Source organism: Rhinichthys klamathensis, unplaced genomic scaffold, assembly GCF_029890125.1.
Source record: "Rhinichthys klamathensis goyatoka isolate OS25496 unplaced genomic scaffold, OSU_Roscu_1.1 h1tg000005l_1, whole genome shotgun sequence".
Taxonomy (NCBI): Eukaryota; Metazoa; Chordata; class Actinopteri; order Cypriniformes; family Leuciscidae; genus Rhinichthys; species Rhinichthys klamathensis.
In genome coordinates, this window is record NW_026606558.1 from 3,085,530 (window position 1) to 3,109,457 (window position 23,928).

General features: G+C 38.7%; 1 protein-coding gene and 1 long non-coding RNA gene across 16 annotated transcripts in view; one reads left to right on the top strand and one right to left on the bottom strand.

Moving 5' to 3' along the window:
• The window catches only part of mef2aa (myocyte enhancer factor 2aa), a 134,805-nt gene that overhangs the window by 39,625 nt on the left and 71,252 nt on the right, over positions 1 to 23,928 (top strand). For all 15 annotated transcript variants that reach the window (XM_056255375.1, XM_056255392.1, XM_056255367.1 and 12 more), the window contains one exon: positions 1,837 to 2,040. In XM_056255375.1, the coding sequence (XP_056111350.1) occupies positions 1,837 to 2,040 (204 nt within the window). The remainder of the gene's footprint in view (positions 1 to 1,836; positions 2,041 to 23,928) is intronic.
• LOC130088633 (uncharacterized) overlaps positions 1 to 23,928 on the bottom strand; it is a 108,515-nt gene that overhangs the window by 12,388 nt on the left and 72,199 nt on the right. The gene's annotated exons all lie outside the window — the stretch shown is intronic.

Here is a 23,928-nt window from a genome sequence, read left to right on the forward strand (position 1 = left end):
TGTTAATTGATTTTCATATATATATATATATGGTTTATCATTTGAAGAATATCAATATGATCTCTCTCTTTATATGCATAAATGGAGTGACCAGCTTTGTATTGTGTTCAATGGAAAACATAAATTAAGCATTATAATCACCTGTAATGCAGAACATGTGAGTCTCCACAGTTGGACAGAAATCAGTATAGATTTAAAGATACTGTGCTGCTCATTGGATTATATTGCATTGTACCGTTTGAAATGAGGGTTTCTGCAAGCTGTGACCAATTAAAGTTGAACAAAGCCAGCTCATCTGCTCAGCTCTGCTTTGTAGGTCAGTGAAATTGGCGGAAGTAATCATACAGCTCTCTCTCTCCCTCTCTCTCTCCCTCGCATAGACACGCTCTCCAACTTCTTTTCGCTCTAGGCACAGCTTTCCATGGCATCTCTGTAAGTTTTGCCATGTGCACGACACATCCTGTTCATCTTGAGTGTTCATATGCTCATCCATGATGTCGTTCTGATGCTCCCATATTATGAAAGTAAATCTGCTGCTATCTTCACTGTACAACACTTGTTAAACATGGGAGCTGAACAAATGCATTATTCATTTTCAGGCTTTTGAAGGCTCCTGAATGAGCTTCTTGTGGATAACAGGACACATGCTTGGCTTGGCTTACTGTATAGCCGGATCTAAAGCAAAGCATATAGCTTGGTGCATAATGGCCGGTCATCTCTTGAAAAGTCAGATAGTTATGGGCATGTACGTGCGACCTGCAGAAGCGCACATGCCGGCTCGTATTACAGCGATGGTCCTGCAGGAAGAGGCTGTCAGGGGATGCAGGCAGGAGTGATGGAGCCTGCTGTCTCCCTAATGGGCTGATTGCACAGGCTGTGGAGCCTCTGTTGCGTTCCTCACACTGACCTTCTGTCTGACCGGCCATGACATCACTGTGGCATCTCTGCTGTCTACTCGACTCATTATCTCGCAGTAACATGGCCCAGGATAGATAAAGTCCACTAAAACAATTAGACTTTTAGCAGATCTAAAATCAGTCCAAAACCATTGTAAAGAGACAGTGAGAGAATTGTTTTGATTTATGATTTAAAGTTAGGTCTCAATTCCGGCAGGAAATGACTGAGGTGCCCTTGAGCAAGGCACCTAACCCCAAATCGCTCCCCGGGCACCGCAGCAAAAATGTCTGCCATCCATCCATCCATCCATAATAAACTAAGTGCAATGCGGTGTTGTCAAAAATGTCGATTCTGAAATATCTGAAATGCTTCCAATACTCATTGTCTGCAGCATAGATGCACTAGACCAGCTGCGCTTTCTCGCTCTCTCATCTCTCTGACAGCGATTTGACACACAAACCCGCCTTCCCTCACTCACTCGTTTCATTTGCTCCGGATGAATATTGTTGGTGTTACAGGGCTTGAATTTCAGCATGGGATTACGGATAATTTTACTCATTCCCACAGATTTTGTGTCCACATCCAAAGTGCGTGCATATAAATTTAGTTTTTTTTTTTGCTTCTTATTGCACTTAAACAGTTGAGAAAGAAAATGCATGTGCAACACTATGACGGATCCGTGCGTCAGGTCTTAAAGTGACAGCAGCCTAACACCTGCTGCCAAATGATGAGATAATATATAAAAAAAATCTATATGGCAGGTTTTCACCATGATATCGATGTCAAAATTGTGGATGGTGAAAAGGCCGAGTGGCTAGTAACTTTGGAAACCCACTAGTCACAGTGGCTGTTGAGCTAAAAAGTTAGTGTCAAGCTGTGTCTGTGTATAAAACATCGTTTTACTGAGCATGTCTTGTTATTTTCTCTGTTTCCTCACAGGTCACCTTCACAAAGCGGAAGTTTGGTTTGATGAAGAAAGCTTATGAGCTGAGCGTGTTGTGTGACTGTGAGATTGCCCTGATCATATTCAACAGTTCAAACAAACTCTTTCAGTATGCCAGCACTGACATGGACAAAGTCCTACTTAAGTACACAGAATACAACGAACCCCACGAGAGCAGAACCAACTCTGACATTGTAGAGGTGAGTGTGGCCTACTTCTGATTCCTGTAATGACCAGTCTTTGATAATTGAAGGATTTTTACATTCACTGTAAATGTCATTTTTGATGTACTAAGCCCCAAAAGTTAATTGGACTTTTGGACATTGACTTTAAAACATTGAGTTTAAAATGTTTGAATTTCATTGCATTAGAAAACACAAAATAAAACCAAGTGACTTCTGCAAATAAATTATGCTTTATAAGAAATATTTTCACTTCTTGTAGCCATTTTTTCCTTACTTTTTACCTTTAACCAACCAAGATAATATTTTTGTTAATGCATCAAGTTCGTTAACCTCAATTTTAACTGCCAGTTGTTGTTTTTTTATATTTTGTTATATAATGCAAATACTTTATATCAAAAAGTGTGAGATATTCTCTCAAAATATGTTGTTTGTTAATGTCTAACACAGCAATAAGTTTAAAGTTGAAGGTCCGAAATTATCTATGCACAAATGTTCTGCATGTGTTGTTCCATAGTACCATGGGGTACAAACTGATGTCTGGGCAGCATGTAACAGTTTCCTTCTCATTCGTGCTTAGATAGGGTTCAGGACGTCTGCAGCCACTGATAAGTCCACATGTATTTGAGTACCACAACTGACAAAGGGGCATAGATCATGTAACAGCCCCCTAACTGAACTGGGCACATGGCATCTTTTTTTTTTTTGTCCACCATTCATGTTTGCCTCAATTAATGAGTGTGTAAAAATGTTCCCATTTATACAATTCGTAAAACTGCGTGCTCATCATAAAGCCTTCCCAGCTGGCCATATGAGTGCTGTGCAAACCAAAACCATATTACTGTAGTGTTCAGTACACGGAAAGCGGTATTTGCCAAGCATGCACTGTCCTCATTTTTCAAAAGCAACATTCCAGTTTTATAGGTCGAGAACATCAGTGAGCTAAGAACAAAAATGCATTCAAAACGTCTCTTTGACGTCATTCTAGATCTTTTTATCATTCAGTACTCACTTGCTTGCTAAATAATAGTAATACAAAATGTCAGTGTAGCATGCGTAATAGACACTTTTTTTTAAAAGGTTTTATCATAAGTGAATACAAATTGGGATATTATGCATAAATACTATTTTTAGTCTTTCAAATATTCTCAGTTGTCTACATGGGACTTGTGAAAGCATTCTCATTCACTAGATATTTTCTGTTGTAAAGCAAGATTTGAATGGAGTTCAATTTGAATTGTTATGCAGTTTTAGACATTTTTTAAGTAAAATAAAGGGATAGCTCACCCAAAAATGAAAAAAATGTCATCATTTACTCACTCTCATGTCATTCCACACAGTACCTGTATGGCTTTCTTTCTTCTGTGGAACACAAAAGAAGATGCTTTGAAAAATGTCTTTGTTTTTCGTCCATATATTGAAAGTCAGAGTGGTCCAGTGTTGTTTGGACCATCGACTTTCATTTGATGGTCCAAAACGTTTGTGTGTGTGTGTGTGTGTGTGTGTGTGTGTGTTCTGCAGAGGAAAGAATACAGGTTTACAGGTTATACAGGTTTGGAATGACATAAGGGTGAGTAACAGAATTTATGACAGACTTTTCATTTTTGGGTAAAGTATTCCTTTAAAGTCTTTTACTAAAAATGTCTAAAACTGCATAAAAGGAGTCAGCTGGGCCAAGTTATCTTTTATTCATGCTGATGACACTGCTGGTGAATTACCTGCATGGCAGAACTGCAGAAGAATGCACAGAGCCATCCACAAGGCCTGCGCGCTCCATCAGTGGCCCATCTGCTCTCTTTTCTGCAACGAGAGGGCCCTCACCTGCATTAAAAATGAATGGACACACTCTCCTCTTATGTAACAGCCACCCCATGTCAGCTTTACCTCTTTACAACAGCTTTTAAAAAGGTTGCTGATGCTGTGCCCCCTCTCAATGGCTTTGTGCCTTTCCCTCTGTGATTTTAAAGAACGGGAAATCTCTGTGTTGCAAAACTTCCTCTTGCGTGACTAAAGAGCCTCTTTGCTGTTGTAAATTGCCATTCAACGCCTTTTTTAAGTGAAAAAAGGTTAGCTTTATCCTGAAATTGTCTTGTAGGACATCAACAAACACATGCAGGACATGTATATCTGCACAATCAGGCGTCAGCAGATTTCTTTCTGACGCTTACTGAGGTGGAACGCAAGCTGGTGGCAAGCTGCCGCATTTCCCACGTCGGCCCTCCGGCCCGCTGTGTAGGAGCCTGACCCAATGCATGAAGGGTCCCAACAAAGCAGCCTTGTCCCTGCTCTGTGGGCCAGCGTCTACTCATAGCTGCAGAGATCGCCCACAGCCAGCTCTCTTTCTGAGGCCATGATTCAGCCGTAAAGAAGCGGAGCAGAAATAAGCTATTGAAGCCTCCACTCTCTTTTCCTGCCTGGCTACATGTTTTATAGTGCTGGAGAAACCAGGAGCAGAGATATCAGCCCTGGATTTCCATCAAAAGTGCTGTTGACTTTGATTTTGGTTGAAGGCAGTATGTCTCCATAGAGACACATGTAAAGATCTGTGCAGGAGTTATACAGTGTACCGATATAACCAACGGATATCAGTACTCAGCGATATTGATTTTATCCATAACAACACAGGCCTGTGTTCTCATATTGTACAGTGTGCAATTCTGAAAGAGGATACCATATAGTGATATTATTAATCAAATGGCTTGTACAAAGAGGAAGTAACCCAAAGCCCTTTCAAGATATGTCAGTCCACTCTTCGGCCATCTTGGCAACACCCCGTAAAATATAGGCACTTAAGTTCAGCTCCTGTTTAGCTAAATGGGGGCAAATTGATATCTCCAAATAAAATCTCCAAATTTTAAACCAAATTTCACAAAAAAGTGCATTGTAAAGTTTGCTGCTTTATTTGTAATCAAGCTACACTGAAAGCTGAAAACTGTATTTTTTTCTAGTGATGATGTATGATATATATCGTTTTTGTCTTTATTTATTTAGTTTAGTTTTTTATTTGTAAATAAATTATTATTATGTATTGGTATTGGCTGATATTAGATATTTTAACTGTGCAATTATTTCCTTTTTAACACATGGATGACTTAATGAATTAATCTTGTAAAAACACTACATTTATTAATAACACTGTTAAATATTTTTTTCATACTCTACTTTTTTGATGCTTAAATTTAATCTTTAGTTTTTAGCGTGTCATTTCTTTTACACAAAATAGAACACAATTATTAATATTAGATATTTATTAGTTTTCACCCAACATAGTATCAGCCTGAATTATAATAGGGTGCATCCCTGAAAATTAAAATAAAATTTTTTACAGGCTACAAAAGTTTGGTTCTAGAGATTTTTCTAGAGAATCAAGACTGTTTAAAATGAGACGAGGCTCTGTTTTGACTAAATTGTGGGAGTTTGATCCATTGCCTCCTCGTTGTACTGTTTCTGAAGTAACTTTAGACTGTTTGTCCAGCTATATAGAAACTGCTTTCTCACAGATCCAGTGTTATTTAAATCTTTACTTTTTATTTTTGTTAAGCAGTTAGCATGTCAAAGAATAGGTGAAGAGTTAAACATTTATTTAACAAATCAATACCGCCATCTCTAAACCTCCCATTTGTGTTTTTTATCTTTCTTCTTGTCTTCTCCTGGTGAAATGTTTCACATGGAGGCACTTACACTTATCTAAATAAATAAATTGTGTTAAAGTGATAAATGCCACACAAACAATCACATTTTTTCCCCCTCATTTGTTCTTTTTTCTGTCCTCTAGAAACAAATGCATCCTTTGCTGCTTTTTCATTGACTTGCTTAAATTCCTGTTCCATGTGAAAAGTTAAATCAAAAGTCACATTCCTACTTGCCACCACCATCTGTAGCAAAAGGCCTGGCCTTGCATAGTCAGGGGAACAGATGTATTGCTTTCCACAGATGGATGTGTGAGTGGGGCACAGTGTGACGACGAGGCTCAGGGCTATGGACCTTGTCTCAAGTCTGGCCCGCAGTCAGTACCGGAGCGCTAGACCGAGATCACCATCCCTGAGCAAAGAGTAGCATGCGTATGTGTGTTTTCGGTGTGTGTGCGACTGTGCGCCTGCCGCACCGTGGTTCAACTTCAATAACACTCCAGGCGACAGGTGAAGCGTTGCGTGAAATCTCCCTTTGTGGATCCTGTCCACTTCTCTGTCTGATTAAAAGTGGCCGCGATCCCATCTGTGTCTCCCTTTTCAAAGGCTGTGGGTCTGAAGCAAGCCCTTTTATTTACCGAGTAGCAGCGCAGGATTGATGGAGCGTTTCCTCAGAGCATGTCCATTCAACGTCTCGCAGGGGTCTTTAAGGACCACTGGTGTTCCACGGTATTGGGTCTCCACTAGCACACTTTGTCCTTGTTCTCACCTTTTGCATTGAAAGGAAGTAGAGTTGAAAGGACTTTTCATGTATGATGGACCTCAGTCTAGAAATTGTGTATAATAGAACAGCCCCACACATTTCACTTTTATAAAGACCGTGGACGTTCTCTGACCTTTTGTGAAATAAGTCAGGTTATTGATGATATTTAAGGCATATTCACTGTTTATGGGTTCAGAATATGTCATGCTGTTAGCACATTTGGTCTCATGAAGTAATTCTTGTGGGTGGAACTAGGGATGCACAATGTATTAGTACCATATTGTTAAATTATGATATTAGAGTTATTTTTTTATCATTGGTATTGTCGCTATTTATGTGTGCATGATTATTTCCTTTATTTTTAGTAATCTATATCTCACAAAAAATAATAATAATAAATAATAAATTAATAAATAATTAAAAATGAATTAATAAATAATTAAAACACTACAAAATGAACAATGCTGTAAAATGTTATCTTTAGGGAATATTTTTTCATGCACATTATATTGTTGTGATGCCTAAATTCACGTGTAACATTTAAAATGACTTAAGTTTTTAGTGTGTTATTTTTTTATTTATTAAGACAAGTAGTAGATTAGTAATAATATAATTTTGATATTTTCCATTGATCAGTTATCCCCAATGACATTAAAATAATAATTGCTCTCTTTCTGGTATCCATGCACTTTCAATGCGATATTTACCATTTTTTTGTGACTTTACATGACTAGTTGACAAGTTGTAAAAACTTTTCTATCACACTGGTCTCAGGTTGAGATGCTCAACAGAAAGTTTATCCTGTCGCAATGTTAGTGTATTATTCTACACGTGATATTTCCTTGTTTTGACAAACTGAGGAACACGCTGAAATAATTCTCTGTGGTAATAGAGCTTAACAAATATCAATACATTCCTTTAATTCCTTTGAATTTGACTCGTTATTGAATTTCCTCTTACTGTACGCCAATTTTAATTAATAAAAAGGTGGACAACGACTGTATGAATGAGTGAAAAGACTTTACAGTTGTCCTGTCTAAAGAAAGTCCTTATAGTTCCTGTTGTGTTTCAAATTGAATTCTGTTTGTGCTCCAAATGAAAAAGCTGCTGCAGGTAATTAAAATAATTAAATCATCCATTCTCTTGTTCCTCTCCAACTGGAGGTAATGAAATCTTAGTATCCCTACGCTGGTATTCTGAATACAGGCTTCTCAGTGTGCACATAGGATTCCTTGAAATCAGATATCAACTTCACAGCAGATATGTGGCGTCCATTTGTCCCTTTTACCCCCTCGCCTCTGTTAGATGCTCTCGAGAGCATTACTCAGCCATGCTGATATCAGTCCATTCTCATTAGCCCATATTATCATGGTTTGAACACATTAGTGATCCCAGCTAACAGCCTTTCTATTGAATGCTGGGAGAAGTTAGGCTGCAGACTTCCATTCACATGGCTTACTGTATGTTTGCTTTGAGATTTACACGTATGACTTTTTTCCACCACTCTCACCATGTTGCAAATAACCGAACCGGTGGGTGTGCTTTTGTGAACGGCTGGCTGACCTTTTTGCAATACTCTGGTTGTTGTCTGAGTTTTCATTTACCTGGCTCAAATAGTAAGCAAATCAGGGAATGATTCAGGCAAATGTTTTAGGCCTCCGTAAGAGGCTTGCATTGTTGTGTGTGGTTTTAAAAAGCAAATGCTTTTTTTTCTTTCCTGAAGAAATATTCAAAGGCCGACCAGTACAGTAGACAGTACCACTGTAACATATCAACAAAGAAAGCACGTCAAATATAATACAATCATTTTTAAAGGGACCGGTCATCCAAAAAACGGAAATTCTCTCATCATTTAAATAATAAATATTGAAACAGTTTTCATATTGAGTGAACTGTCACTTTAATTAATTTACCCGTAACAGAATTTTTGAAAATTGCCATTGTGTAATTCTTTTGAGAATTATTTCCTGGAAAAGGCATAACCAAGAGACGCAGGATATGTAAATCTTGACCATTCCCAAATGTCAGCCCGTCTGTCTTTTCTGCATGAGATTCCTGTTTTGTTCCGTGTGAATAACACCATTGTTTTATCACAAGCATGGGACTAAAAGCAGTCACTCTTGCTTTTCATCTGAACCTTTGAAGCTGCAATCGGCATACAAGCGCCTCCAAACAGCCATGCAACTGTATTAGCTATGCCATGCATATTCATGTTCGTATAGAAGCTCTTGAGCTCGTAACAAGAGCTCGCTCACAGTTTCTATTGGCTCTGGATGTGGATGTAGTAAGGAGCCTGTGTCTGTGGAGGAGAGGAAGGAAATGAGGCTATGTTGTGGCACTGGGGGAGGGAGATATTTTTGATAAGGGACTTTTATTCAACACTTTGGTTGAAGGGGAAGGCTGATGTCATTGGGTCTGGGGATTTTTGGGACATTCAACACAACACACGACTCTGTGTTATATCAGTAATGTTGCCAAAGCTGTTAAATCAATCGTCATTTTATCCGAGCACTTTTGTACAAGTGCTACAACGCCTCAGTAAGACTTGTGAAGTTTTTTTTTTCTGTAAATATGCACACTTTGCAAGATAATTGCATTTATTTTTATAGCTGCTGAGATGAATTTAACTGTTTTGTTGGGAGCTTTGCATTGAATTGTTTGTGCTGTCAATCAAAGCTTGTGCTGTGATTAAGACCCGACTCTGCCTTAATGAATGCAAATTGGCACATCTGCTTCTGTGAGCTAGCTGGCCAGACTGTTCAATTAGCATGATTGATCAATTATCCTCCTCCTGCTGATGTGAGGATGGAAGGAGTGTGGCAGAAAGAAAGAAAAGCAACAGTGCGAGAAGTGAGAGATGGAGATGAACACTTCGGTCCAAATCCCTTAAGTCTGCCTATTAAAATATGGTCTTTAGATTTGATTAGTCTAAATTGATAGTGATGGAATAATTTAAGTCATGCTTACACTTTAAGCAACACAGATGTAAAATTGACTTTGACAAGACAAATTGAAATCATGGCATTTTTAAAGAAAACTGTCTGTGATTTTTTTTTTTTATGAACTGTTGGGAAAGTCCCTTAGATCCACCATTCATTGCCCTTGATGTCCATTGATGTGTAATTTCATTACACTAAATTTGGCCATTTTATACAGTGAATCAGCCCGTTTGTCTAATTTTAGAAATTAGCAGCTATACTGACATTCAAAGTTTTGCGGTGGGCTAGATTTTTGAAAGATGTGTCCAAGGCTGCATTTATCTAATCACAAATACAGTAAAACCAGTGAAATTGTGAAATATTATTATATTTTAAAACTATAATTTGTCATTTGTCAACATTTAGCCTGCTCTAACGAAGAGAGAACTCAGTTGTCTCTCAGTATGTGTTGTTAATACCATGAAAATGACAAATTTATCCCTCTCTTAGCAGGCTTAGGTGGCAGTCTAATGGAAGTATTATTTATATGGCCCTGTTGATTAAGACTTCGCTGCTAAGCTCATTTTCCAAACATTAGCGGCAGCGTGTCTCAGAGGGGCCTGTCTGGGATGTTTCAGAGACAGATCAGGGCTGGAGTGCTGGTATCTTTAACGGTGACATATCCAGATAATAGAGCCCTGCTAACAGGCACCATATTCAGGCCTGAGTGTCCTTCCAATCACATTTGCCCTGCCTTAAAGGGATACTCCACCTTTTTTGGAAATAGGCTCATTTTACAACTCCCCCAGAGTTAAACTGTTGAGTTTTACCGTTATTGAATCCATTCAGCCGATCTCCGGTTCTGGCGGTACCACTTTTAGCATAGCTTAGCATACATCATTGAAGTGGACAAGACCATTAGCATTTCTCCCAAAAAAATGACCAAAGAGTTTCGATATTTTTCCTATTTAAAACTTGACTCTTCTGTAGTTACATCGTGCACTAAGAAGACAGACGGAAAATGTAAAGTTGCGATTTTCGGCTAGGAACTATACTCTCATTCCTGGGTAATAATCAAGAAACTTTACTGCCGTACCATGAGTGCAGCAGGCGTAATGATATGACGCAGCGCCTGAAAACCTAACTGAAACTACACAAACTTAGTCCCGGTCACGTTGGAAGTTACCGAGCTGGGGACTATTTTCAGGCGCTGCGTCATATAATTACGCCTGCTGCACTGATGGTACGGCAGTAAAGTTTCTTGATTATTACGCAGGAATGAGAGTATAGTTCCTAGCCATATCAGCCTAGAAAATCGCAACTTTACATTTTCCGTCGGTCTTAGTGCACGATGTAACTACAGAAGAGTCAAGTTTTAAATAGGAAAAATATGGAAACTCTTTGGTCATTTTTTTTTTAGAAATGCTAATGGTCTTGTCCACTTCAATGATGTATGCTAAGCTATGCTAAAAGTGGTACCGCCAGAACCGGAGATCGGCTGAATGGATTCAAAAACGGTACAACTCAACAGTTTAAAGCTGCTGTCCGTAACTTTTTTCAAGTTAAAAATAATCCAAAATAATTATTTAAAAAAAAACATATTCTGCCAGTGTTCAAAACTATCTGCTTGCCGTAGCTCGATTCAAAACGGTTAGCTTGTAATAATGATTTTATTTCCAGTGGTACTGGTGGGTTTCTGCGGGAAATTCGAGCATGTCTTTGCGTCATTACGTCACATCCATACACATAAAGAAGGAGTTTCGGCTAGCTATACTGCGCGTGAGGATGTTGACGTTGGGGAGAGTAGAGATGCCTTTTCTCGCAGCACTTTACATAATTGAACTTATGGCGGATCCAGAAAGATCCAAACGACAATCATCAGTGTCAACTGGAGATTCACCCGTTATAAAACCCAAAAGACTTTGTACTTCGGATTTAAAGTGGCTAGAGAAAGACAGCAACCGTCTCATGTGAACACAAGGAATATAGGCAGGGCGTTTGGTGCGTGAACTCCGTGTTTTGAAGGGGTTCAAAACGGAAGAAGAGACGGCTTTTTTCTGCTGGACAAGTAAGACATTTCAATAGTTCAATCGTGTAACAGTACCACAATTGTTTGCTTAATTCACACAGTTATGGAGTTTCCTTTGTTGTGCCTTTCTCGTTTAGCTATTATGGAGAATATGAATTCTGAACTACAGGTAACCATAAAACACATTAAATGTAGTCACGTCACGCAAAGCTGATGTTGTTAACATTAACAATTTGAGAACAAAGTATAATTTGCACGGTTCGACATAAGCGATCGTTAGATTTAATCAGCGCAATTTACTGCAGTGCAATCAATGCATTTTCCCCGTAGTTGATCTGAACAAAAGTGAATGTTACTTACTTGTTCAGATGACATTTTCCGGTGAAAATTCTTATGTTGGTCATCCTGTACTTCCAAAAAGTAGAATGTGTGATTCTGAATGCCAGTAACGTTATCCACACCGGCGCTGTGACCGACAGCTGCGACGCGCACTCTCCTCACAACATTGTGTTCATCCGCGCTGTTTCATGCCGATGTACAACTCACGTAAAATTAATAATTACGCGAATGACTGCAATTGCAGACTTCAAACAGAGATGGCGACAAAGAGGAAAAGCTACGGACTGCAGCTTTAACTCTGGGGGAGTTGTAAAATGAGCCTATTTACAAAAAAAGTGGAGTATCCCTTTAACAGAGCTCTTTCTGCTCTCTTGTTGTCAGGATGTTACCGTTTGATACTATTGGAAAGACGACTAAGGGACGGACACACATAATTTATCTCGTTTTGACCTTGTCCATGTTTTTAATTTGATTGTCATTGTTTCAACAAGTAAACGAAGTGACTTTGAGAGTTCATGCAGCGATCTCCAGCTGAAAGCAGGGGCATCCGAGTCCTTCCTTGAGGTTTTGGCAGGCACTGTACTAAAGGATCACTCACTCGCACAATGACGCCACTCACCTCACGCTCTGGCGGGGCAGACGACCCCTACGGTTCTGGACTATTAACCTAGTCTGCAAGGATTAATCTCATAAAGGGTCAGGGGCTTAATTTGCGCTTGATATGCACAGACGACAACACGCAAGAAAAGATTGCATTTTAATTGGTTAGCGCTTAACTTAGTGGCTTGACTTTGGGCTGGCCAGGGGCCAGATTGACTGTATGATCTGCTAAAGCCATGTTTGACATTTGATAAGGCTGAAGGGGGGATGCATGGTCAGTTACACTGCGCGGCTCATCCTGGGTGGCTCTTTAAACCACACACACAGTGTCCTCAGTTTTTCCGGAAATACATTGATGAATAATTGCATTTTTTTTTGTTTAATTTAACTTTTTTTATTAGCAGCTCCATAGCATTTTATAAAAATAAAATAAAATATTACATTCTGAAGTCTTCCAAAATTTTTTTTTTGACATGATCTCATTCAAATTAGTTAAAATTAGTACTTTTTTTAGTTAATCATTTTTGTTATATTCATTGTCCTTTTTTAGCAGCTGTCAGTTCTTGACTGATTTTTCACACTGTTTTGATAAACTACTTATTAAATCTTGTCTAATTTCCCTTATGATCTGTAACATATCACTTCATTTCAGTGATCTCCGTTTCTCTCTATTCTCAATTCCCACTGCTCGCTCTTTAATGTCTCATCTACTGCCACTCTCTTCCTTTCTTTCCTTCCTTCTTTTTTTATATTTTTCCATTTTTTTTCATTATGCCGCTTACTCTCACATCGAGCAGTCTTCATATTAAAGTGCTTATTAAGTCAAACGAAAATGTCAGCTGTATTGACATAAAGGAAAGGTGTCTCCTTTAGGATATTCTGATATATGTGCAGTATCTCTCCAATATGATTCTTAATAATGAGCTGACACTCTACATTATAATTGTTGCGTAGACTAAGGAGGAATTATTTTATTAGTCTGCCTTTTGTTTGATTTTCTCAACATTTTCATATAGCAGCTCCATAGCATGATGCCATCACCACCAAACGTCGCTGATGGTATTTTTTGAGGTGTGAACGTACAGCACACATATCATTGTGAATTTTGGTGAATATGCTCTATCTTGGTCTCATCTGACCACAGAATCGTTGCTCTCATTGCAACTGGGTCACTTTTTTTGTGTGCAAATTATAGTTGTCCTTTCACACATTCTCAGTTGTATGCTGTAGATCCTAGAGTACGATCCTTGGCATGTTCATGCAGAGATTTAGGGAGTGGATGATTTGATGTACTTTTAACCTGCTGATAATTGAATAGTCCTTCCATACTCTTTAGTCATTATTTTCCATATCCTTTAGACTTGCAACCTGAAAAATTAAGCTTTAACTCTTTCACCGCCAGCGGGTTTAAAAAAAAGTTGCTAGTCACCGGCAGCATTTTTAATCATTTTCACAAAACCTTTATGGCCCCAGAATATGTATTTGTATGAATATCTGAACATGAAATATATCAAAGGAAAGAACAGAGCCTCTTTTTTAAGCTTCGTGCATTCTTTTTTTTGCATTCTTTATCAACATTTGAATGTGGGTAAGTTTCATGATTTGAATGATTCCTAGGTAGAAGCAATTGTTATGTTATATAGATTTACATTAGAAAATGATCCACTATTTATGAGTCACATGGAGGTACATTTTAGGGTTGTTAGATATTTTTCGTAACTGTTTCAAAATGACACAAGTGTGTTTGTGACAAGAAATGCCTTCTGCATACGACCTTGTACATTTATAAGGACCTGTGACCTCATCTTAAAGAGGCGGTTTACCTAATAAATAGTTTAAGTAGAATTGTTTTCTTATCACTAGGGTAAATCAATGACCAAACTGTGGCAAAAGTTCACCTCCACCAATGCTTGCTTAAATAACGTGTTTTGTCAATCTACAGACTAAAAACAAACACTCCTCTTCTCTGAGTCAGCGTAGTTCTGGTAGTTTCTGAAGGAAAGTGTTGTCATTTCTGCTAATTATAATAAGAGGAGTCAGGAATGGTAAATACCAGAATGAAGAAAATATTACAGACAGGATCTTAAATATATCAGTTGTTTCACCCAGAAAGCACAGGAATGACTCACAGAATACATTGATAATATTGTGGTAGTCTCCTGCCTCAGATTTTTTCTTATATAAATTTTAATATGCTTAGATTCTCCCAAGATAGCAAGGTCTGCAATCAGAATTGAGTTATTTCAGTGTGAACTCTGTCTAAACAAATTCTTCTAAGACCACATAATCTTAGCTAATCTATCCACATCCATTTTATATCTCTACACTCCTACTATATGTCACGTAGTATTGTTTATTTCTGTTTTTTTTATTTCTCAAAGATTTTTAAGAGAAACATCTGAGAAAGTGATACTTATAATTATATCATTCTAAAAGAGCCACTTCTGAGCAAATAAAACATTACTTTTGGATGCTATTGAATGAGAGTGTGAGATATTTGAGATAAACAGAGAATTGTAACATTTTGTTAAAGGGATAATTTTTAATTTTATTTTTAATAACCTTATTATTTATGCATAGTTTTCTGCAGTTTATGCAACTAACAGTTCTCAGGTTGAAAGATATACATTTGGAATAGAATGCATGGAAATAAACATCACACATTGATGGCCTCATAAAAAGAGTCACATTTTGTAAATGAATGGCCTCTTACTGGAGTGAAGTGCACATGTCAGGTTAAAAAAGCACTGTCTTTATATACCACACTAAGAGCTGCAACAATAATGGTGTTGAATCAAGCCTCCTGCAGCTTTTCAAAGTGCCCTTTTTTATAGGACAAGGACTCCCTTTCCTCTGGGCTTTCAGTCTACTCTAGAACAAGAGCACAGCCCCTCTTTGGAACATGCCATTTTCTCTCTCTTCTGAAACAAAGAGCTACATGTGGTTCATTCTTCTGATAGCCACTCTATAAGACCCTGTCAGCTCTCTAGATTCAAGGTCTGAATTCGTGGTAATTGTTGTTCTTTTCCCTCTCCCATGTAAAGTGTGACCAGGTTGCTGTGGAAACACAGTTTGGTGTTTACCTCACAACAGAGACCAGCAAGAATCAGTGGCAGCAGAATATTCCTCTTTCACTTAAAGTATCTCTCCCCGAAAGCGAATAGAAAGGACATACAACGTTAAAGGATTTAAAGGAAGACTGCGCGCCACATCAAGCCAAACATTATGCTTCCAAGCAACCACATAAGTGGAAAATGGACTGTACACGGCCATATTACCTATGACGCATCAGTTAGGAGAGCGTATTTTAGAAAAATAGGGTTCATGTGTGAACTATACTTATTGATGAACACGAAACACTGAAGCGAATGTCTTGCTCCCTCTCGCTGTGCTCTTTGAGAACGTCCCTTCTTCCTTTGAGCATGATGCTTGTTACCTGGTTACTGCCAAGAGATTCTTGTTTTTAGCACGTGTCGTGCCTCATTGACGTCAGAACGACTTTTTTTAACCCCCACCCCTACTTTTTCTCTCGCTCTCTCTCTTTCTCATTTTCTAGCAAAACTGATATTTTTCATTTAAAAACCAGGCCTTCTTCAAGAGGCTGAATTAAAAAAGAGACAAAGCAACAAAAGGCCCAGAGCGAGGTGGGTCTTTGGTAAACATTAGTCTCCAATGAGACTAATGAGGCAGGCTCTAATCTCAAGTGCTTGAACATAGATGCGCTGACTCTGAGCAAATAACCCTGGTGCTTATTCACAGAGGAAACAAGAGGGGGATGAAGCACGCTGCAAATGAATGACTAATTCTGAACTATCATTTTCACTCTCAGCTCACTGGATTAATACGCCGTTTCTCGTCTGCGTATCGATACTGTTCAGTAAATCTGTACTTCATTTTTTTTTTATAAATGTTTATTGACTAGTAGATTTTCTTTTCTATTCTTTTTTTATTTACTGAAACTGATATGTATCTGTAGTTGTCCCCCTTCACTGAAGTAATTTGATACAATCCAGTAGTTCCTACAAAACACACAGCTGAAACTGTTGTTTAGGCTTTCCAAGGAACATTAGGCAAATTGGTGCCCACAATATTTTCCTTGTACTGGCTTACAACCAGTTGCCTGGTGAGTATTGAACTGACTGAAAAGTGTTAACTAGTGTTGAAACAAATGATATATTTGGCCATTTTGAGATTATTGACTCATATTGATTTGGAAACATTATGGAAATAGTTACATAGAAACTCAACCTGGTTCTGGGATCGCAATGATTTCAACCTTGAATCAGAGCTCCTACCATTTATTAAAGGCCAGTTTATCAACTGAACTAATTATTGAGTTTAATCCGCTAATAGCTCAGTGTAATGAACAGAAATCAATAAAGCCATCCTTCCAGTCAAGCAAAATTAACTTACAACAAAACTTGAATTTGGATAGTTAATCCTGTGTAAACTGTTGGATTCTTTCTTGACATTAATGTATTTAGTTATGAATACTTAATTATTAGTTCTTCTTACCAACAATGATATTACTGTAGATATACATATAAATAAATATATAAATTATCCTCATATTTTTATTGGTTATTTCGATAGATCTATATATTGTTTGGTCATGGCAACTGGGTATTTTTGAGGTGTCCATTAACTGCTTTTGCTTGTTTTGTTTAACTTTACATGTCAGATGGCTGAATGAAAAAGAGTACAAGAGCAGCCACATCTGGCGGCTGTCTTCACCCTTGTGCTCTCTGTCCTGTTAAGTCCTGATAGGTGTGTCTATGACAGATCCCTGCCTGCCCTCTCCTCTATGGGTTCTCTAGGTCCTCTAGGAAAAAAAAATCATATTGACAGACAAACAGAAAATATTTCTGTGATACATCCCTGTATTCTCATAATATTTCTGAGACTTTACAAACTTACTGTATGTTTTGAGTGAAATGGACATGACAACAAAATTTTTTTTTTCGGGGCAGGGATGGGAATCGATAGAACTTTGCTTTTCATGGTATTGGTGGTAGAATATCTCAATTAAGAGGCTTTCATTCATTTTCAATGCTTAGATGCAGAATATAGCAGTGTAATGGAAGCAAAAATGGAAACAATGAAGTGCCCAGTCTACTTGAACTTAACAAACCTCTCTCCTCCCTCTCTTCTTTTTCCTGGTTACCATCAGAACCATTCCCTAGATAGCAGGCGCAAAAGCTAATGGAAATGTCCTCTTTGACTATTGATTACTCTCCAGTGGGAGGGGGAAAAGCATCTCCGACACGGGCAAACATGATTGAATGTAATTCAATAAGAGCAAGAATGGGTCCTTCTCTCTCTCTTTCTCTCTCTACCTCAGATACTGTTCCATGGTTCCCAGCTCGGCGATCTGGCACGTGTTTGCCAATTTCAGCCATGAATTATTCTCAGATGACGTAAGACCAAATAGCCTCTGTAATGATTTCAACACTGTTGAATGTGAAAGATCATGTTTACTTACTCCGGCATGATTTCTAATGTAGTTTGGTGAAATTATTATTCGGCGTTCAAGACCTGGCACATGCAGCGATTGTTATGCTTTCAATTAAAATTCTTTCAGCGACGTATTGTTTGTTCTTTGCAGGAGTGGGTTGAATTGATCTCAGCGGTGATGTGGACCGCCCGAGGAAGGATTTTAAATCAGTTGACACTGCTTATGGTTTGATTTTTTGCATATGCTTTGATTCATTGTAAAAACGTGGCGGCTCACAACGGATTTGACTTCAAAGAAAGTTTGCTGTTTAACACTTTCCCAAATGTCTCAAAGGTGTTAAGGTGGCATGTACCTAAGTTTACAAAACTAATTTGCAATTGCAAAACAAGAAATGATTTGGGATGCAAGGGAAATGAAGAAATACACACCTACTCTGTTTCTTCCTTTCCACTTGAATTAGTGTTAGGAAAGCAACACAGCACAGAACACCCGATTTACTGAAGAGTAAAGTGATGACCTCTCCCATAATGCCCTCCCTTTTCATGGAAACCAGTTTTTTTCTCTATCTGAGTCATGTGTAGGAGGCTTGTCTTCTTCTTTCCACGAAAGACACATGTGTACTCAAAGTAAAGTTTCATTGCAGTACTGCAGATCAGCCCAAACAATCATTATAAGTATGTGCGCTTCACTTAAAGGCTTATCGAGATTACAGACACTTGTAGGTGTATTTACAGCATCTGTATCAGTGTCTTTTTAATCAAACAAAGCGTTGTTGGTGTTTTTACGTGTGACTTGTCAACCTGAAACCAACGTGTTTTGTGAGTCCAGGAAATTATTTTGTTAACAGTTGATGACCTGAAAAATGGCAAAACCACCGACCACCTTATATATAAATGCCTGTGTGAAACAGTCCACCACAAGCCCATAGGGCTGTTTGTTAAATATGTTTTCCAGCCCATTCGTCACCTCTGTGCCCTGTCTTTTGACCTAACATACCACACAATGTGAGTATCAAGGCCGCGGTCAAGGCCGGTGGTTTTCTGGAGGCGAGGTACGTGAGGAGAGGTGTGCTCTCACAGATTGATGAGGCCTGCTCGGTGGCAGGGGTATAGAGTGTTACAGAACAGACGTCCTGCTGGCACGACCTACCCTCTCTGCTTTCTCCTCTCTGCCTTATCGGAATTCCTAATTGTCCTTATGAATATTTTAGAGGAGAGCAGGAACGGAGGGGTTCGGGGGGGGGGGCTATTGTTTCAAGGGCTCTGATGGCTAATGATCCAGTCTGTGGGTCAAGACGGGTGGGAATGAAAGACAGGTAGTGAGAAAGAGAAAGACTAACGGGCTCGGGAGGAAATGGGTATTGGGGAAGGATGAGGAAAACGATTAATTCGTCTCTCCGAAATCTCTCACTTCTTTCCTCCCTTTGTTCGTCATTAACTGTAATAGTTTTACTGTAGATGTGACTGTTAAATAGATGAGATCATTTATTTAGGCCAGTGGGATTGGAGAGCAACATCGTTGCAAGGAAACTTGAGCGATGACTTTGATATGCCTTCACCTCAATTTTGGTTTCAATTCCCAATCTGCTCTCATGTCTCAAAATACCCTTGATTGTGAAAGCGTTCCTTCCCTCACTGTGGCTGCTAATAGCTTGATCAAACCCGCCAGCCTACAGTCTGCGAACATCTGCTTGTCTTTGTGGGAAGCTATTGCTCCTGGAAGTGTAACACACTCTTACTAGCTAATATGAAATGGCGTATTCATATAAAAACAGCAATCTTAGCGGTATTTAACTATGGGACGCGGCGAAAGAGATGCCCCCAACGTGAGAACGACTGTAGATTTGTCGGGTGGGGAGGCGCATTTCACAGTATATTGTTTTTTTTCTAAACAGCTGTGCAGAAATCATAATTACCGCTTACTGAAAACGAGCCCCCGCTGTCCAGCTTCCTCTGAGAGGAGCGCTCAGACAATAGCACAGAGGCAGGAAGGACACGCACGAGGTCACATACTGGTTTTTGACTCGATAGCTCATAGAATGAGATCTGAAGTGCAGCACACTGAGAAATTTCTTAGTATAGCTATTTTCTTAACCATGTGCATTATTATAAGGCCCGCTTTTTCTATTATTGGTTTGTTACGTCATGTTGTTCTGATTGAATAGGCATCAGTGAGCATGTGAGGGACAAAGAAAGTGGAAGTGCAAGTTCCTTGTAAATGATAGTTGCTGACTATATTGAAAAATGCTGTAGGATTTACTTTGAAACAATTTTCACTCAGGAATTGCTAGTGTATTTCACACATGAATTTAGGATGAAATTTTGAAGTAAAAAGACTGAAATAGTATTTTCTTGTAAAACATAGGCTACTCCAGTAATCTTTGTTTGATTTACAACAATTTACAACAATTTTTTTGTTGTTGTTCATGACAGTATTCCTCAACAGATAACAGATTTTCCTATTGACTTCCTCTCTGCTCAAAGTTTTAAGGGTACTGCTCACTCTCCGCTTGGATAAACACGCTAAACAAAATACACTTGACACAGTGGTGATGTCATAAGGATTAGCATGCTGCTCAGTGTTGCTACAGGGACGACTCTGTAGGGCCAAATATATGGAGATGCCTGCTAGAAATGAGGTTAGGACAGATTACAGTACACCAGTCGCCCAGAGAGAAGCCATGCCTCCATTTCGAATGCAACAATATATGATTAAACATTATAGCAGATATGCAAACATTACAGCAGATATGCTTTATCTAAGCTAAGATTATACAAAATACCTTTTCACATCTTTGTGTTTACCGAATATTTTCCTCCATTGACAGAATAATCTGAAGGCTGCCCGTCATTTTGACAGTTTACACTGAGGGTGATGTAAATTGTAACTTTTAACTGTAATTCCCACCCCTGTCCAGTTGGTGGTGAATGCGTGAAGTGTGGCAGCAGAGCATGGGTTCAGCCTCCAAAACAAAATTAAAATTGCCACGAGAAGTCATTTTTAAGACGCAAACTCGAATGACAATTGTCTCTGCATCAGTCTCCCTTGATGAGTTTGATTATGCTCAGGCGCGCATCCAGTTTAAGTTGATGCGGACCAGGAGGAAGATTTCAGTTCAGGCAGATGCAGAGCTTCGATTGAGTTTATTTTTTTAAGTCTTCTTCATATAATCGGAATTTTATTTGGAAATATATTGCGCTGTTCATATTGGCTCAAAAGATTGTGTTTTAGTGGCCTCCGCTGTCACTGCTGGAGAGAAAAAAATGAACATTCATCTGCTTTGTGTGGTGTTGAACATGAAAAATGACACACAGTCTATGTTCATCTGTTCTCTTCGTAAATAAACAAACGCCTAATGAAGCCTATATGCTCGTCCTGTAAGTTAAAAATGAAAATGTGTATAAAAACAAAAGCTATTAAAAGTTTATTATTAAACTATGAAAAATGAAATGATGGGTGATAATGACGGAATTTTTATGACCCTGTCCGTTTAAATGATGGACAATGAGAAAGTCTAACGCAACCTCTGTTCCAGTCTCTTCTCCACTCACACACACACACAGCTGCGTCACCGTACTGTATGATTTAATCAGAAATGGAGGATAAGCTCTCCACCCTCACTCCACCCATTACACAGCTCGCACTCTATCATCATCCTTCATTCTTTCTTCTGTTTTTCTTGCGGTTCTGCTTTATTTTGAATGCTAGGCCTACAATTTCCGTCTATATTTTAATCTTCCTTTTATCCATTTGCAGCACATGAATAAGTCAAATGCAAAAGACATTTGACAGAACGGGGGTATGAGTGAAATGTTTTTTTCCGAGGTATACTGTAAAATTCAAAGATGCATTTTTAATTGACGTTATTACAATCAACTTTGTGATTTTAGAAAATATATTTAAACTTCAAAATAAATTGATTTGCAATAAATACATTAAAATATATTCAAATTAATTATTGCTGTAAGAAAGTGTTCTTTGAGGTTGTGTGTAGGGTTACAGGATAGAATATATAGTTTGTAGAGTATAAAAAGCATTATGTCTATGGAAAGTCCCCATAAAACACCCAACAAACCCAAGGTGTGTGTGTGTGTTGATTATCAACTAAAATGAGTTTTTTCTGTATTTTGCTTTTTTTTCTCGATATATCGGATATTTTCTTGTTAGAAATGCGCTTCCTCTTATTTTAGATTCAGATTACTTTCCAATCATCTCATGCTAACTTGTATGCTTTGGTATATAACCCTTCAAGAGCACTATCTCTTTAAGAGTGCATGTGCTTTAAAGAGTAAAAATGAGTTAACATAACCTTTATGGCTTTATGAATTTTAATATTGGAGCATCCCTAGCGGTAAACACCTTCTCCTGTTTGACATTTCTTGCAAATCATGTCTTTTTTTTGTTAAACTTGATTCTAATTCTGCTTTCTTATTCAAGATGTTGTGAGTGTTTCACAGCATTTCTCTTTCCAGTAATCTTTCCAGTGGCTCGTCAGAGAGTGTCTGAGAGAGGGAAGTTGTGTGTTACAGAAGAAGGCTTTTTAAACTGTTTGGTTTCTAAGTATGTCTCTCTTTCCCTCTCTTTCGTTATTCAGTTCTCCTTTTATCTCAAACACATACACACAAACACTGAACTCCCTCACTACATAGTTATGTCGTGCTGGCTTTATGCCAGTCTCTCATTTTTTGTGCTGATTGCCAAAGTTTATCAATACAGGTCTAGCGAACGTTCTATTAAAAAATAATAATAATGGTACTAATATTGGCAGCTGTCCCACTGACTCAGAGCCATGCGGGACATGTTAAAAAGATTACACAATATGAGTTTTCAGCTCCCTCTCCAGAACTGCTTACGCCAGCACTGCTCACTCTCCCTCTTTCACACACTCACAATCCAGTCTCACACACACGTACACACCGAATAAGCCAGCCATCGTTAAACTCTAATAACAATGAGTCCTTTCCCCCTGGCAAAAATTACCGTATTAGACAATATTAGAACATTAAATTAAGCAAATGTTTGTTCAGATGCTCAAAGCGCATCTTTTATACCCAGAAAAATGCTGTCTAGAGGCATCTCACTAGATTTTCAAACACAGCCATCATCTCATCTGATGCTGTCTTTACAAAGAATTTATTTTGCGAAGGTTGGAAGGATGCTGCATGCAGTCGTCACCTTGGCCTGTTGATGAGAGATCATGGCAGCATACACTTAAAGGTGTAATTAGTGGTGCTTGCTGAAAGCAAGGCAACACTATTACTATTGCTTTTTTTGAGTCCGCCAAAAAGTTTGACGCGCTACTCCTCCCGCAGCTTTTGTCACAGACCCACGAATGAGGCATCAAAACGTGCGGCCTATTGAGGAGAGGTGTGCTATGACTTTTATAAGCGATCGGGGGTACGGTGTTCGCCCCAGGGGCGAACAAACTTCCAAAAAATCCCATAGACTTAACATTGCGACAAACTTTGACGACTCATAGCTCCGAACGAGGATTTCACAGAAGCCTGCGATTTACCACATTTGAAGAGGCTGACAGGCTCTGTAAGAAAATACCTCACAATGGGGTAAAAGTTGCACCCCTGCGGGACAGGAGCTGCCCAAAGTTGTCCCATTGACCCCCATTGGTTTATTATTAGTGGTGCTTGCCAAAGGCAAAGCAACACTAGTGTTATTGTGCATACTTATTAAGTTGGCTTGTGAGAGCCAACTTACTGATGTTGTATTTAAACTTATTATTATTATTAGTGGTGCTTGCCAAAGGCAAAGCAACACTAGTGTTATTGTGCATACTTATTATTAGTGGTGCTTGCCTATGGCAAAGCAACACTAGTGTTATTGTGCATACTTATTATTCTTATTATTCCACACAAAGTTTGGCGCGCTACTCCTCCCGCAGCTTTTGTCACACACACCTGAGTGAGGCGTCAAATCGACCGGCTCATTGAGGAGAGGTGTGCTATGACTTTTCTAAGAGATAGGGTGTACGATGTTCGCACAGCGGACGAAAAAGCGGCCAAAAAAATCCCATTGACTTAACATTGCGGAATTTTCAGAAATTTAAATCTCAACTGCCACTTTCACACACACCCACAGAAAAGGGCCTGACAGCCCTGCTGTCAGGCCCTCTCTCTCTCCCTCAGAGGATTTATTTTATCAAGCAGCCAATAAGTAAT